The sequence below is a fragment of the Cadophora gregata genome (assembly GCF_030347475.1).
Source record: "Cadophora gregata isolate MNR1 chromosome Unknown scaffold_6, whole genome shotgun sequence".
NCBI lineage: Eukaryota > Fungi > Ascomycota > Leotiomycetes > Helotiales > Ploettnerulaceae > Cadophora > Cadophora gregata.
This window is the reverse complement of record NW_026695929.1, coordinates 467,586-480,974: the sequence shown is the minus strand read 5'-3', so window position 1 is coordinate 480,974 and position 13,389 is coordinate 467,586. Positions and strand designations below refer to the sequence as shown.

General features: G+C 47.6%; 7 protein-coding genes across 7 annotated transcripts; 4 read left to right on the top strand and 3 right to left on the bottom strand.

The window, feature by feature from the left end:
* Positions 1-494: 494 nt before the first annotated feature.
* Positions 495-1,776, top strand: ONS95_011986 (uncharacterized protein; the record flags this gene model as incomplete). The annotated part of the gene is made up of 6 exons (XM_058505591.1): positions 495-649; positions 708-800; positions 851-1,001; positions 1,126-1,190; positions 1,328-1,532; positions 1,642-1,776. The coding sequence occupies 6 exons, from the start codon at positions 495-497 to the stop codon at positions 1,774-1,776; spliced, it is 804 nt and encodes a 267-aa protein (XP_058358113.1).
* Positions 1,777-2,303: 527 nt separating this feature from the next.
* Positions 2,304-2,791, top strand: ONS95_011985 (uncharacterized protein; the record flags this gene model as incomplete). The annotated part of the gene is made up of 4 exons (XM_058505590.1): positions 2,304-2,353; positions 2,406-2,509; positions 2,563-2,658; positions 2,718-2,791. 4 exons carry the CDS (start codon positions 2,304-2,306, stop codon positions 2,789-2,791), a joined length of 324 nt encoding a protein of 107 aa, XP_058358112.1.
* A 52-nt stretch (positions 2,792-2,843) lies between these two features.
* On the top strand, positions 2,844-3,500 carry ONS95_011984 (uncharacterized protein; the record flags this gene model as incomplete). Its single annotated transcript, XM_058505589.1, has 1 exon — positions 2,844-3,500. The coding sequence occupies one exon, from the start codon at positions 2,844-2,846 to the stop codon at positions 3,498-3,500; it is 657 nt and encodes a 218-aa protein (XP_058358111.1).
* A 31-nt stretch (positions 3,501-3,531) lies between these two features.
* ONS95_011983 (uncharacterized protein) lies at positions 3,532-4,833 on the bottom strand. The gene is made up of 2 exons (XM_058505588.1): positions 4,312-4,833; positions 3,532-4,187 (listed from the first exon to the last, which is right to left on the bottom strand). The coding sequence occupies exons 1-2, from the start codon at positions 4,470-4,472 to the stop codon at positions 3,767-3,769; spliced, it is 582 nt and encodes a 193-aa protein (XP_058358110.1). The 5' UTR covers positions 4,473-4,833; the 3' UTR covers positions 3,532-3,766.
* A 76-nt stretch (positions 4,834-4,909) lies between these two features.
* Positions 4,910-6,604, bottom strand: ONS95_011982 (uncharacterized protein; the record flags this gene model as incomplete). The annotated part of the gene is made up of 4 exons (XM_058505587.1): positions 4,910-5,572; positions 5,622-5,912; positions 5,960-6,311; positions 6,363-6,604. The coding sequence occupies 4 exons, from the start codon at positions 6,602-6,604 to the stop codon at positions 4,910-4,912; spliced, it is 1,548 nt and encodes a 515-aa protein (XP_058358109.1).
* Positions 6,605-8,032: 1,428 nt separating this feature from the next.
* Positions 8,033-8,930, top strand: ONS95_011981 (uncharacterized protein). Its single transcript, XM_058505586.1, has 2 exons — positions 8,033-8,425; positions 8,481-8,930. The coding sequence occupies exons 1-2, from the start codon at positions 8,158-8,160 to the stop codon at positions 8,600-8,602; spliced, it is 390 nt and encodes a 129-aa protein (XP_058358108.1). The 5' UTR covers positions 8,033-8,157; the 3' UTR covers positions 8,603-8,930.
* A 218-nt stretch (positions 8,931-9,148) lies between these two features.
* On the bottom strand, positions 9,149-13,060 carry HIR1 (HIR complex subunit). Its single transcript, XM_058505585.1, has 5 exons — positions 12,877-13,060; positions 12,726-12,800; positions 12,451-12,669; positions 9,669-12,395; positions 9,149-9,618 (listed from the first exon to the last, which is right to left on the bottom strand). The coding sequence occupies exons 1-5, from the start codon at positions 12,911-12,913 to the stop codon at positions 9,539-9,541; spliced, it is 3,138 nt and encodes a 1,045-aa protein (XP_058358107.1). The 5' UTR covers positions 12,914-13,060; the 3' UTR covers positions 9,149-9,538.
* Positions 13,061-13,389: the final 329 nt, after the last annotated feature.

The following is a 13,389-nucleotide window of genomic DNA, read 5'->3' as shown; positions in this document are numbered from 1 at the left end:
TAGCCCGGGAAAGAGCCTCAGAGTGAGGGCATTTCCAAGCAGCAGAGAGGGGAAGGACAATGTGCAGTAGACTAACTCACAGATCAAAGAGATGCTAGAGTCTGAAGCCTGCTGCCAGTGACATGCAAAGGAAGATATCGAGTGCATGAGATAGGACTCACGTAGGAATCCAGGTAACGAAATGAAAATTCCTCGGAGTTGCGTTCAACTCATTTCAACACCATTTATCTGTCGCAATTGAGATAGGAGACACGTGGAGCATTTTCCGAAGGGATGAATGAGCCAGCCAGCAAATGGAGAGTGTCCTGCACCATTGTTACCCTCCATGCTTCAAATGAGGCTCGCTCTTGCACTTTTTCTGAGCTTACACCCAGCTCTGGTCTCTTGACATCCGCACAAGTGCTGAACTGTGCCCATCACCACCATTATTATCTGTTTTCTGTAAGATCTCCATTATCTGAGCGGGTTGAAAGTCACAAATTCTTTTCACGACCATGGAAGAAACTCCCATCTCAAGTTCAAGATTCATCTCCGGTATTGACATCCGCGGCGACGAAAGACAGAGACTCGATCCTCAAAGATCCGTATCCACCCCAAAAAGACATGATACAGAGAAATGGATACCACTCAATCTCAGTCCCCGCGTGATGTGAGCTTCCATATTTCCAGCTGTCACGGTATGCCGCGCTCGCAGCTGACGGGACCAGGAAAAAGTACATGTTATATGACGACAGGTGGGCCCCAAATATGCAACCTGAACGGCGCGATGGGTGCACTCGGAACTACGTGGAGAAGCTGAGGTGAGAAGTCAACTTTCAGTATGTCGCTCCCATACTGACGCCAAGAACAGATCCCAACTGTGGTCATACTTCGGAGAAAGACAACTTCCACGATGTCGATCATGCTACATGACTACGAAGCACCGAGGGGTCCTCCCGACATCCAAAGTACCGACAGGGTTGGAGAAAGTTGAACTCATGCCGTGCGGATGTCTGCCAATTGTAAGCGCAATGGCTACTATGAATATCAAGCCCATCTTAGCAAAGTTGCGGACTGGATACACGGCCTTCGAAGAACGATACTCGTTGTCCTGAATATTCCCAGACCTATTCTTACCTTCAGTAGGACGGAATGGCCGAGGAGATATTCGTGAGGAGAGGGTTGCTATCCACACTAGACAGGAAGCTGAGGTATGTATGGGATCTCGTAACGCTTCGTGGACCGACAGATCCACCAGCCGACAGAAATTCTTCCACACTTTCGTGACATTCGTGACATTCGTGACATTCGTGACATTCGTGATCCAGAACTAATGTATTCTCATTAGGCTCGCGGGCCGTCGGAAACCACACCTTGATCATGAGTCAAAATTGACACACCTGGGTCTCGTTCACAGAACGCTATTCATGCGATTCCTGGAATGGATCTTTGGCGGCAACCTTGAACCAGAATTTCTGGTGTCAAGAAGAGAGCGGGCTCTGGCAATGCTGGCAGCATCGGACCTTCATCATTTCGTTATCTTCAACAAGACAGTATGCATTTCGGATAAACTTTAAAATTTCTGGGGACATGCCTTGTTCTCTCCTCAAAAAGATTCATTTGTGCCATTTGTGGAAATTGCTAACTTCTCCGTTATCCTAGACCGAGGAAGGAATGGAAATTTGGAAGAGATTCAACGAATATCGGGAAAAGATCGATTCTGCAAACGATGGATGGAGGGCGTACTCGGTACAGGAAGTTGATGAGGAGGATGTTTACATCAAAGTCGAGCCTTAAAACTTGGAACCCCTTTTGTCCATTCGAGGCATTGGCGGAATTGTTGGCAAGGTCTGAAAGAGCCTGATATCCAGTACCTAGGATACCTGGGACGGTTGCATTCCAGTTGTCATATATGTCTTAGTAACAATTGATAGTATTGGTCATCGAGAACTGTTCTATACCGGAGTGCTACCATTTTTGCTTCAGGCTGCTTCAAATTTGAATTATCTCGACGATGACTGGTCGAATTCCTCGAATGTTTTCTTTGAGCAAAACTTGAGGGACGAGGCAAGCCCCACCTGGTCAATCGCCTCGGGGAAGCTTAAATTAGCGAGCCAATAAAACCGAGGCCATATCAAATCATCGCCTCCTTCCCGCAAGGCTGAGAACTACATAAAGACAAGGCCAGCATCGTCATCAACATTTCTTTTCCCAGATCTCTATCCCACAACATTCAAGCAGCAAAATCAAGTACAGACTTCCTAAAAGTCTCCTCAAACAATCACTCCTCGGAAACAATAACTTCAATAAATCCATCCCCCACAATGCCGACTCCATCAACCTGCTGTGGAAAGAGCGGCCAAGGCTGCGTCTGGTGAGCTCCCTCGTACTTTCTTTGGAGCTTCTCATACTAATGAACTGTTCAGTGCATCCCAAGCCAAGTGCTCATGCGGAGAGAAGTCTGCCCTTCATTGCAGCTGTGATAAGGCCGCCACTGAAAACGAAGTTGTTGGACCTCGCTGCTCATGCCGTATGTTCAAACCCCTCGATGACATCAATAGCCAGGTCTAACACAATATTCAGGCGCACGTCCAGCAGGAGCTTGCACTTGCGATCGTGCTTCAACCGAGAACACTACTCCTAGCGGCTCTCTCTGTTCATGTGGTTCCAGACCTGCTGGTACGTTGCAACGATCCTAGGCAGACATTTGAAGGACGTCTTTACTGACACTTGCGCAGATGCCTGCACTTGCGAGAAGGCATCAGACGGAGGTCTTCTCCCCACCGAGACTGACTTCACAACCTCTCACTAGATTTTGCTACCGAACAAAACGAGAATTGATGCGTTGATTGTGCAATTACGACATGAGTTTTTGGGCGGCATTGGGTGGGGCTTTTACATTGCTTTTTGAGCCTCCAATTATATCGCTCGAGTCACTTCGGAATGACAAGTGGAAGAAACATTTGACAGTCAAGAATGTCTGCTTTGGTCTGTTTTGGGGGGCAGTGTTCAATATTGCTACGAGTCATGGAGTTTGGTGGAGATTATGGGAACACTTGCTTGTCGATGCAAACACTTTCTGCGAAATTGCAGCTTGGATGTCCAATTACGAATGGTTGATTATCGCATTCCTCATAATTGTTTCTGTTTCTGGCTTCGTGGTCGCATACCTGTACGCAAAATGTCCTCACGAACGCGAGCGCCTCCACCAGGTTATCGACAGCACAGCCTGCTTCGTCAAATCAGCATGCGAAGTCAGGATCATTGCCAGGCCTGTGAAAGCACTATCAGTTTTCGGGAAACAGCTGCGTATGAATTGTTTTCTCACTCGCATGACAGATGATGATGGAGAAATCTTGATTATCGAGGGTTCGGAGGAGAAGTCTGACAGCAAGAAGTCTGACAGCAAGAAGTCAAAGACAAAGCTTGGTGTTCCGAAATCTATCAGGGACCAGGAGAAGCGAGCTATCGAGTCTGCCCAGTCAGTGGCCAGTAGACCGAATGGCAATAGCTCTTTTTAAAGCTACAGGTCAAAAATGAAAAAGAAGTAGATTTCGTGTATCAGCAATGACATTGTCCCTTTACAGTTTCTGTTCATGATCTGCTTCATCCATTGACCTCGAGGCCAAAAGTTAGACTCCATTCGCATCATCCAACATAACGCCAATAGCCCAACGCCTTTGTCCAATTCAAACCCTCATCGTCCTCAAGCCTGACCTTGCTATTCAAACACCTCCATACAACAATCATACAAATCCACACACCCTTTCTTTCTTACACACATTACTTACCCCAACGAAGTCCAAACCCCAACAACCCCACTTACAGCCAACATAACCCCCCTCCCCAAATTCAACACCCCCCACCAATCCACAAGCTGATGCGCACTCCTCTCCGCCTCCTTCATCTCCGCCTCCTCCTCGCCACTCAACTCCACCTTCCCCAGCACCTCCACCTTCCTCAACAGCTCCTTATTAGTAGGCATCAGCACCGCAAACGTATATGGCACGATGCCTATACTGAGCACGCCGGCTAGGATGTATGCTACGACTTTATTTGGGAGCGAGGAGGAGGAGGAGGCGGCGATGTTTGTGCCGTTGGAGATGCCGTCGAAGAGGGAGGGTGATACGTGGGCTTTGTACGCGAGGTAGAAGAAACTTGTGCTGGCGAGGAGGGAGACTGGGGGGCCGATTTTGGCGCCGCGTTTGCTGGGGGTGGGCAGAGGAGTTAGTGTTTCTCTTTTGGGAGATAATGAGGTATTAGGATGATGCAGGAGATGGGCCAGATTTCTGAGGATATGGAATAGAAGGCTTCTGAGGATTGAACACTTACTACATGTTTCCCCATTGCTGGAGCAGCAGAGAAGGTGGGGATTCGAGGAGGCGGGGAATAGTGGTCAGGGATGTGGAAATAGTGAGGCCAGAGAGCATAAGGGAGGATGTTATCCCCAGTGTTTGGGCGACGCGGATGGGAAGAGGTCTTTCGGAAGACATCTTGAAGGCGTGCTGTATACGTTTCGAATTCTGTGAGGTGATACTAGTGGATATGGAGTTGTAGATGTTGAGGGTTGGACGAAGGGATGGGAAGGAGCTTCTAAATTACCCCACAATGTACCCCGCGTCCAAGCGAGCAATATCACGTGTCAGAAGATTTGTTTACTTACCTAGGTAGGTAGATACCTGAGCTGAACGTAAATCAGGAGCTTAGTGATCATATTTTACCTAATATTCTGCGAAAGAGTAAATCACTGGGTGTGCTGATATTCGACAAGCAGATTAGTACTATAATGTTTGGCAAAACCCCCTACCACAACTTAGAGAGAAACACTGAACGTTGAAAAGTACTTGCGAACGAATACATGTAGTATTCTTGGGTGTGACGTTCAATTAAGACGCTCGCTTTTTCAGAAATATGTTTCCACCACTTTACCTCATTCATCACCCGAAATCTCATAACCATGATAACCATCCCCACCAAAAGCCTTCTCACCAGCCATAGTCCACCCTTCCCTCTTCTTCAACCAGTCACCTCCAAGGAACTGTCTAATACAAGTATCTGCAGGCTTCTTTTGGGGACTCTCGAGCGGAACCAGTTTGTAGAAATTCTCATCCATCCTCGTTGGTTCGCAACTACACTTTCCTTCTCGATGAGGAGGGCAGTGGTGATTGATATCATGCTGATACCCAATATCTCGAAAGAACCATACCTCGCTCTTCGGGAGGAACATTGCAACACTCAAGGTATGGACTGGGGCATCTCCAAACCTTTCATAGTAGAATCCCCCAGCTTTGTCGAGCCAGTTGAAATATGCTTCATTCGCTTCACCTCGCCAGAAATTTAGCGATCCGATTTCAAAGTTGGAGAAGAACTGGCAGTTGTTATACTCGCCATCATTTTGGGGATCGAGCAGCCAGGCAAGATCAGCATCTGGGTGGATGAGGCTCGCATGAGCTGCTGCAAAAGCTCTAGTGCGGGACCAAAGTGAAGGGAACGAGCGAGCGTCGTCGAGAATATTCATGTTGAAGCCATACTTGAGATTGTTGTCTCGCATGAAGCGGAAGACATCGTAATCTATATCACAGAAATAGTGAACCTGAAAAAACTCAGCACTGCTCAACAGATTTTGATTGCGGTCAACATACATCTGGTTCCACTCTCCAGTACCAATCGTAATTCCTGAGGAAAGGGTGCTTGTAGAAGAACCCACTGTTCCATCGACACATATGGTGGTAGCTGACCATCCATCCTTTACCAACACCGATAGTGCCCAGATACTCCAGGCTATTCATGAATCTGCTTTCATCGATCCAGCTCGGGAGAGACCAATGTTCTTTCGGAACAACCTCGTAATAGCATCTTGCAGAAGTAAGATTTCTGGTCGCTGCTTTGAACTCCTCGGTAAATGGCTCATCATTGAAAAATATCCATGGGTACTGCAACTTGTTAGAATCGTCATTCTTTCATCATAGAAAAAACATGCTTGGTATCTTCTGTTCCATCTGTATTCCAACTGTTGCATACTGTGTATCATACCCTTCAACTCCGAGTTCCTGACAAGACTGATTAGTGCCGCTTTCGGCCTTCTGTTGATTATCGAGAAATGCGGTAGATATCCTCTTGGTACAGCATATTTGTTTTCCCCGTTCTCCTCAAGCCATTGTACTGGATCTGGTAGGTTTCTCTCTGGTTGATGAATCACAGGACGTATTGGTGTATATTTCGTAATCGCATGGATATCGGGGGTGTTAGATCGAGTCTCAGACAACGATACGACTAGCAACAAAGCTATTACCACGCATAGAAAGACAGGAAGCAGCCGGCGAGAGTGAAAACTGCGAGTCTCAAGTCAACATCCTCCAAATATCAAGATCTAGTCGGCTCACTATTGACGAATGACTGTAGAACTTGGCACCGGGAACCTCCAAAACCCGCGAAATGAAGCTCTCCATGTCTTTGGTGGGGTCTTCCAAAAAGATGTAGAGTCTGTGCTAGCTGATCTTTTGGAAGACGGTACGGATCGGAAAGACCAATTACTGTTGGTTGACGCAGACCGAACTGGTGTGTAGGGAAGTGAGCGACTGCTGAATGACCGAAACCCTCGATCAGGCATGGTTGGAGTGTTCATGGTGCTGCTGACACGATGAAGCGCGAGATTTGGAATGTTTTGCTGACTTGAACTCCTTTGCTGGAAGGCGCGGGAAGATGTTCATGTTGCTGCCCGATATGGAAGGAACGGCAGAGGAAGAGATGGACCACCCAACACATAATTACGGGTAGTCATTATCTTAATGCCTCAAGTGCACCTAACACTGATAGTCCCATCTTGAAAGCATTACAGATGCAAGTTGATAGTATAGTCCATATGATCTCAAGTCACAGTCGAGTCCTTAGTCGACAACGAACTCACGGGCTTAACCGTAGCTTGAAGAAATGACGGCAGTCTTCAGCAGCAATCATCGTGCTTGGAATATCAAATCATGCTGAATATGACCCTAATCTGACAGAAGAATTTCGTTATTACTGAATGACCAGAAAACTTTCAGATGGGCACTCGAGACGTCGAATGGGAATCGATCCATCGTACGAACAATTCAAGCTTCTCGCAGCGAACAAATCCAATATCCGCTCCCAGCAAATCCTTGACTTATTTGTCTAACAAGTCAGCATCTCCTGATATCCATGTCTCGGCTGGTGTCGGAAAATAGGAGGCTTTGCACGTTGCTGGTAACACAAGGCTGGCACCTGCGCCCCAATACGAGATTTCCAAGCATCAGCCTTATCTTCGGTAATGCACGACGCTCGCGTATGATTGTGAGTGTTTTCTGTTTTTGAGGCTTATTCCATTGTGTCATACGAGCCGTGATTCTTCTAGTCAAAGCATGGGGGCTGTCGTGATGAAGGTGTGACAAACTGACACAGATTCTCCCTGTCGCCTCCAGGCTGTAGTTACGTGATACTCAGCGTCAGTTGTCAGCATGGGTTGGTAGATCCAAACAGAACTATGTTTGGCACAAGTGACGTACCTACATGTTTCAGCCCTACGCAAAGTGTTCCGTCCAATTGACGTGGTGAAATATGCTCTCATTCTCAACAACCGAAATCCTTGGACGGCTCGAGATTGAACGAGGACTTATCTTTGGGAATGAGTATCCCGGATCCTTTTGGAGTTACTTGAATATCGGCAGGTATTTCTAAGATATTTGGCAAGTGACAAAAGCGGGAGCCATTGTACATGGAGTCTCGTCTGTCATCGATCGTTTCAGCCTGACCAACAGGCTTGCTGGGAGGCGAATTGTATTGCATTTCCGACACTGGACGCGATCTTACACATACGGATTTGTGTTTTGGTCGAATCATAGAGTTGTAAGCAGGTGTGGTGTAACTTGAAGATAACAGGTGACAAGAGTTCTGGTGTCAGTAAGAGAGAAATGATGGTAAGAGGAACCCTTTCCGTTTCTAGCTTCACGAGCGTTTTGGTGGGTCTTTTTCTCCCATCAGATCTCAAACACAGTCAGTCTTTCGAGAGCAAAAACTTTATATAAAGACTCACTGTTCCCTCAATTCCAATTCCATTTTCATCATCAATCACTTTCAAATCACAATAGTTTCCTATTGCAACACTTCCACTTTCAAACCCTCCAAAGTCCCAGAACTCGATAAATCCAACAAGTCGCCAAAATGGTCGCCATCCAGTCTGTCCTCACCGTCCTCGCCATGACCGCGCTGGTGAAGGCAGCTCCTCAGCCAGGTCAATCCGTCGCCACCTACCGCTTCTTCAACCTTCCCGGCTGCGACTTCGGCGGTAACGACCAGCGAAAAACTCTCACAGCCATCGTGCCTGGCGGAAGTGCTCCTTCCCAGCCAGAACAGAGACTCGTCGGTACTTGTTTCTCTGAAGATGCCTATGCTTCGGTTACAATCTTGAACATTGAGCCAGGATGCCAATGTGAGTAATCCTTGTTTCCGCAGATGATAGATTTCTCAAGCTTATCTCTGGATAGGGGAACAACACACCGAGGGCTGCACCGGCACTCCTCTCGCAATCAAGAACAACAACAACCCACCATGCCTCACTGTTGACGGTGCCGCTCCACGAAACTTCTACAAGATCACCTGCCGCTAACTAAACTCACTTTGTCTACAACGGAGGCTAGCATAGATGATGGATACGACTAGAAGGAGACCGGCAACGGAAAAACTTAAATTTCATTGAGCAAACGTCTATGTTTCTGTTTTGTTTCCTTCACTGTGGTGGTAGATGGTTTAGTGATTCTTTCTGGCATCTTGGCAGGTAGATAGAGTGGCAGCCGCTCATTTATTTAGACGAAAATTAGGGATGAGTCAGAAAATTCAACATTTTCCCATCCTGAAAATTCGATATACAGACTTCTGTGATGTGACTAATTACGCCAAAGTTCTATACGGCCTGAGTTGCATGATGTGCTTGTGAAACATACACAATTGTCGTACAAGGAGGAATCTCGCTTAATTCGCTAACAACAAAAGGCTTTATACTGAAGACACAAAGGAGTCGAGCAGATAGACACCTGTCAAATTGCCCACTTGGGTGCAGACGATGTTGACACTACTGATTCCTCAAGCCTATCGGCCAAGAGCAAAAAAGGGAGCGGAAAATCAGCCAGTATCCCTCATATCATTCAAAACACACATCACAATGTATTTTCATACATTTCCAATCCATGCATGTAACTCTATTCAGTCTCAAGATCTCTCGCTAGCTCGACGATTTAACTCTGATTACAACATAGTAGACTTACACATTCATTGTCGCTCTCCTCCCCAGTCGGCAATAAATGGACCTCAACGCCATCTCCTGTCATGCAAAGCCAGCCCTAGCTCGGGCTGCATACCACATATCGTAGCCATACCTCAAGCAGCCCATCCACGAGAAATAATTCTTGCTAGCCAAGCCGGAACGCCATCGCAAAGTTGTATCAATCAATCCAGTCAACATCGCAGTCCACCAAAGCAAGCAAGTGCTTGGTCATCAGCTGCGATCAGATCTTGATATCTGATTCGACCAGATATCTATCCCGGTTTATGCCCCATTTTCATCATCATCCATTCCAAGGACTCTTGCATATTGCACAGTCAGCCGCTGCAAGTCGCGGAATTTACCTGTACAGCATTAGCTCTGTCCATTGCTTTTAGTGGGAGAAAAAACTTACCCAATATTAATACAACTTCCTTCAGTAGTTCTTTTCTATCCCATCCACACAATCTCTCCGTTTCTGGATCTGTGTCATCGTCTTCATGTAAGATTCCACCCATGATACTGCGTAGCAGCTCTTCGACTTTGGCTTTGAGACCTTCTGCACCGAGTCGCTTCGCATACATGAATAGGTAGATCCGGAACTCCTCCTTGGCGTCTAACTGCATAGCAGCCGCGACACGGTTCTCCAAATGGGCGATACTGACCCCTGATTCGAAGCCCTCGAAACCTTCCTTGGAGAGAAGAGTCTTGACGAGTCGCTGAAGCGTGTATGCTCTGCCTTTGAGAAGAACCTCGTTGGTGGTATGCCGCTCGAGATGAGGAATGATCCCAGCAGAGACGTTGGAAGAATCGACTTCACCATCACGCTTGGTATCTGGGCCAACTCCTGTAGACTGAAGACTGCTAATGGACGAATCGTTCGAGTTCCAATATTGGCTGCCAACAGCCCACCAAGCTTCAGAGAGTCGTTGCCAGACGTACATCTTCGGCGAGTAGAGATATCCATCACCGTTACTCAGAGTGACTATAATATGACCTGTCGAGTTGAGATGTGCTGACGTTACTCCAGGGGCGCTCGTAGTATGAACGCCGAGGGAGTGCATTGCAATCTCCAAGATGGGAGCAAGAGATACCGGCGGATGGGGCGAAGAAAGATCCTTCAGATTCCACACATAGCACATTCCCACCGCAGTAATGCACAGGAGCCACCATCCTCTGCACTCCAATATCACGGGTTGTGCTTCTAGAACAAGAGCGTTGATGACTCTCCTTCCTGCTGGGCTCCAGCTGTAAATGCTGCCATCTTCGCAAGCTGCTGCCCAGAAGTTCTTGTTTCCAGTAACAAGTATGACTGCTCTGGGAAGATAATCATGCCAAACAGTAGCACCCCTTTTCGAAGCGGAGATGCGAGAAGGGTCTCTGACTTGGCCGATCACGGTTATAGGGTTCTGAGCTTCCAAGATGATATCATCTGTCGCCTTAGCAGATTCCTCCACTCCATTCGTGCCGTTCGTTCCAGATGATTTTTTCGGGGGTAGGGTACCACGATCCAGTGATCTCAAGATATGAGTCCTGACTTTTGGGACAGCTAACCGTACTTGACTGATGGACAGTGCTGGGTTGATTACGGCTGGTCGCAGAAACTCAGGGGTTGGAACCAACCCAGTCACTGGTGGAGCTGCTGATGCCGGCTCTACGCCATTGATACCGTTGACCATAATCGAGACTGGGCCGGATCCAAGGGTTGCCCGTTTATTTGGCTGCTCCTCTTCTTCCTCCCCATCGATGGCAATGGCTTTTCTTTTATTGCCAAGAAGCATAGCAGCAAGACCGCCCCTCGGAAGACCATCGTAAGGCTTCGAAAGATCTAGTATCGCTTGTGGAGCATCATTCTGTACATTGCTCGAATTTGCAGCCACAAGCTGTGATTGGGGGAGAGATGAAAGACCAGTTCCAGATGAAGACACAAGGAGTGGCGCAACTCGCTTCTTTCCATCCTTTGTAATGGTAACTCGACTCTTCATGGCCTCGAGTTTGGCAGCATTTGGGTCAACTGCAGGAGCTGGTGCTGGTGCTGGCACGGGAGAGTCTTGTGCTGATCGACCATTGGTTACTACAGGAGCTGTAGAGGTAACACCAACCATAGGTGTTGATGTTCCTGTCCCTGAGCCGTTTCCATTCACTACTGGGACGGGGTTAGAGCCCACATCACCCATCAAAGCTCCCATTCTCCCTTCGGTCCTTTGCAATTCTCCGGCTTTGCTTTTCTCTTCCAGACGCAGTCCAGCGACATCTTCTACGACACCCACACCTCGGCGACCGACGCCAAACTTTTGTAGTGCCTTGTCATTTTCTGACCATGGTGCAATGAAACCCAGTTCACCTCTTTCAAATTCCAATGCAATTATGCTACCATCCAAACTTGTCGCGAAGATAGTAAGTCCATCAGGCGTCCAAGCCAAATCTGAAATTGACTTTCCGGCCAAATCCTGTAGGACAACCAAAGGTCTTGAAGAACTTGTATTCCAAATACTCAGAGTCTTGTCTTGTCCAGCGCAAGCAATGACTGTCACTAGAGCCTGGGTACTGTAGCCGCTGTTGTCCGTAGTTTCTGCACTGATCTCCTGCTTGCTGAACAATCTAGGAGAAAATGTGCAGACTTCTGTAGGTCCTTCGTGCCCGATCAGATTGATATCGCTATCCCATCCTCCGCGATTGATAATAGCAACTGAGCTCACAGGCCCGTTCACCGCATTCGCTGCTGCAATGTGGTTTCCATCTGGTGACCAAGAACATCTTCGGAAATACGTCGTGAGGGGCGAGGACGTGAAGGGACTAACAATGGTGTGCTCGAGAACAAAATTGTTTATCGAATCGTAGGAGGTCGCATTTGGAAGAGGTGAGGTAAATCGAAAGAGCTTGATTGTTCGGTCGTCGCTGGCCGTAGCAAAGTACTTGTTCGCAGGGTCAAAAGTGATGCCCTTGACGTGACTCTGATGCACAGATAGTGTCTTCAGCTTCTCGAACGTGTGTCCTGACCAAACCACAATCTTCGAGTCCAACCCGACAGACACCAAGATCGAAGAGTCGTAAGCCCAGCCAAGATCTTGAACATCATTATCATGCCCAATCAAACGCTTCATGATCTTCCAATTTTCCACAGGAGGGGGTTCAGTAGTTCCTAATTGGGATGTCAGCAACTCCGCAGACCGTTATAATTCTAGGAGAGCGCAAACCAAAATTGGCCTGGTGCGAGGGAGGATTCGCATCGAGGGTGTATATGCAAATGATCTTATCGTCTGCCCCAGATGCTAACCACCGCCCGTTTGGAGAAAATCTGACTGTATGTATCGTCCCGGAATGGTAGCTCATATGGCATAACTGCTTCGGCTTGGTGTAATTCACGTCTCCAGCCTGGAGGATAGCTTCGGTCGACCAAATTCGGACATGGCCATCTGCAGACACAGTCTCAGCATTATTTCCTCTTCCTTCGCATCCATTAGGTCCTTACCTCCGGCAGCTGTGGCCAGCCTACTTCCATCGGGCGACACATGGCAACTATAGACCTCGAAGTCTTTCTGCTCCCCTAGAAATTCCGGCGCAAATTAGCTTTCGTTGCGCATTGCCGGAAATCCAGACCGCAGAGCTTCGCATGTACGTACCACCATGTAACAACCAGGAAGGTTTAATTACTTTCATCGTTGTCACCAGAAGGAGGGTTGATTCGCATTGTTGAGTTGAAAGACAGCTCTGGTATGGAAATCAGGAACGCGCGACGAGACAGGACCGCGACTAGTTCGATGTGAGCACTTCGCTTCTCCGCGCGCGCTTGTTCCAAGAGCCGGGGCAAGCTCTTGGTTGAGTGGCTTCGGCTCTGTGTTGATGTGTCATAATGGGACTTGTCACGCTAGCTCCGCTAGAACATTCAAGACCAAGACTTCACTTCCCACCTGTCTGCCACAGAATATATTTGAGTTAACAGAGAGAGACGAAGCGTAAAGTTTATTAGAGACTTCAATTCATGATATAATTCACCTTTGATATTCTTTGAAGGTGCGAATTAAAATTGCAATGTTGTGATTCCAGGAGAGCAGGCCATCAATCTGGATACAAGCCAAATATCTAATTTATGTACTGGCTCTCAGCAGTCGAAGCTGCTATACCATTCTCGATGA

Coding starts and splice junctions, on each gene's coding strand:
- HIR1 (XM_058505585.1), bottom strand. CDS start 12,913: ATGAAAGTAATTAAACCTTCCTGGTTGTTACATGGTG. Junction 12,670..12,725: donor GCTGGCCACAGCTGCCGGAG/GTAAGGACCTAA, acceptor CTGTGTCTGCAG/ATGGCCATGTCCGAATTTGG. Junction 9,619..9,668: donor GGAAGTTGTATTAATATTGG/GTAAGTTTTTTC, acceptor AATGCTGTACAG/GTAAATTCCGCGACTTGCAG.
- ONS95_011983 (XM_058505588.1), bottom strand. CDS start 4,472: ATGTCTTCCGAAAGACCTCTTCCCATCCGCGTCGCCCAAACACTGGGG. Junction 4,188..4,311: donor CAGCAATGGGGAAACATGTA/GTAAGTGTTCAA, acceptor GCCCACCCCCAG/CAAACGCGGCGCCAAAATCG.
- ONS95_011981 (XM_058505586.1), top strand. CDS start 8,158: ATGGTCGCCATCCAGTCTGTCCTCACCGTCCTCGCCATGACCGCGCTG. Junction 8,426..8,480: donor CATTGAGCCAGGATGCCAAT/GTGAGTAATCCT, acceptor ATCTCTGGATAG/GGGAACAACACACCGAGGGC.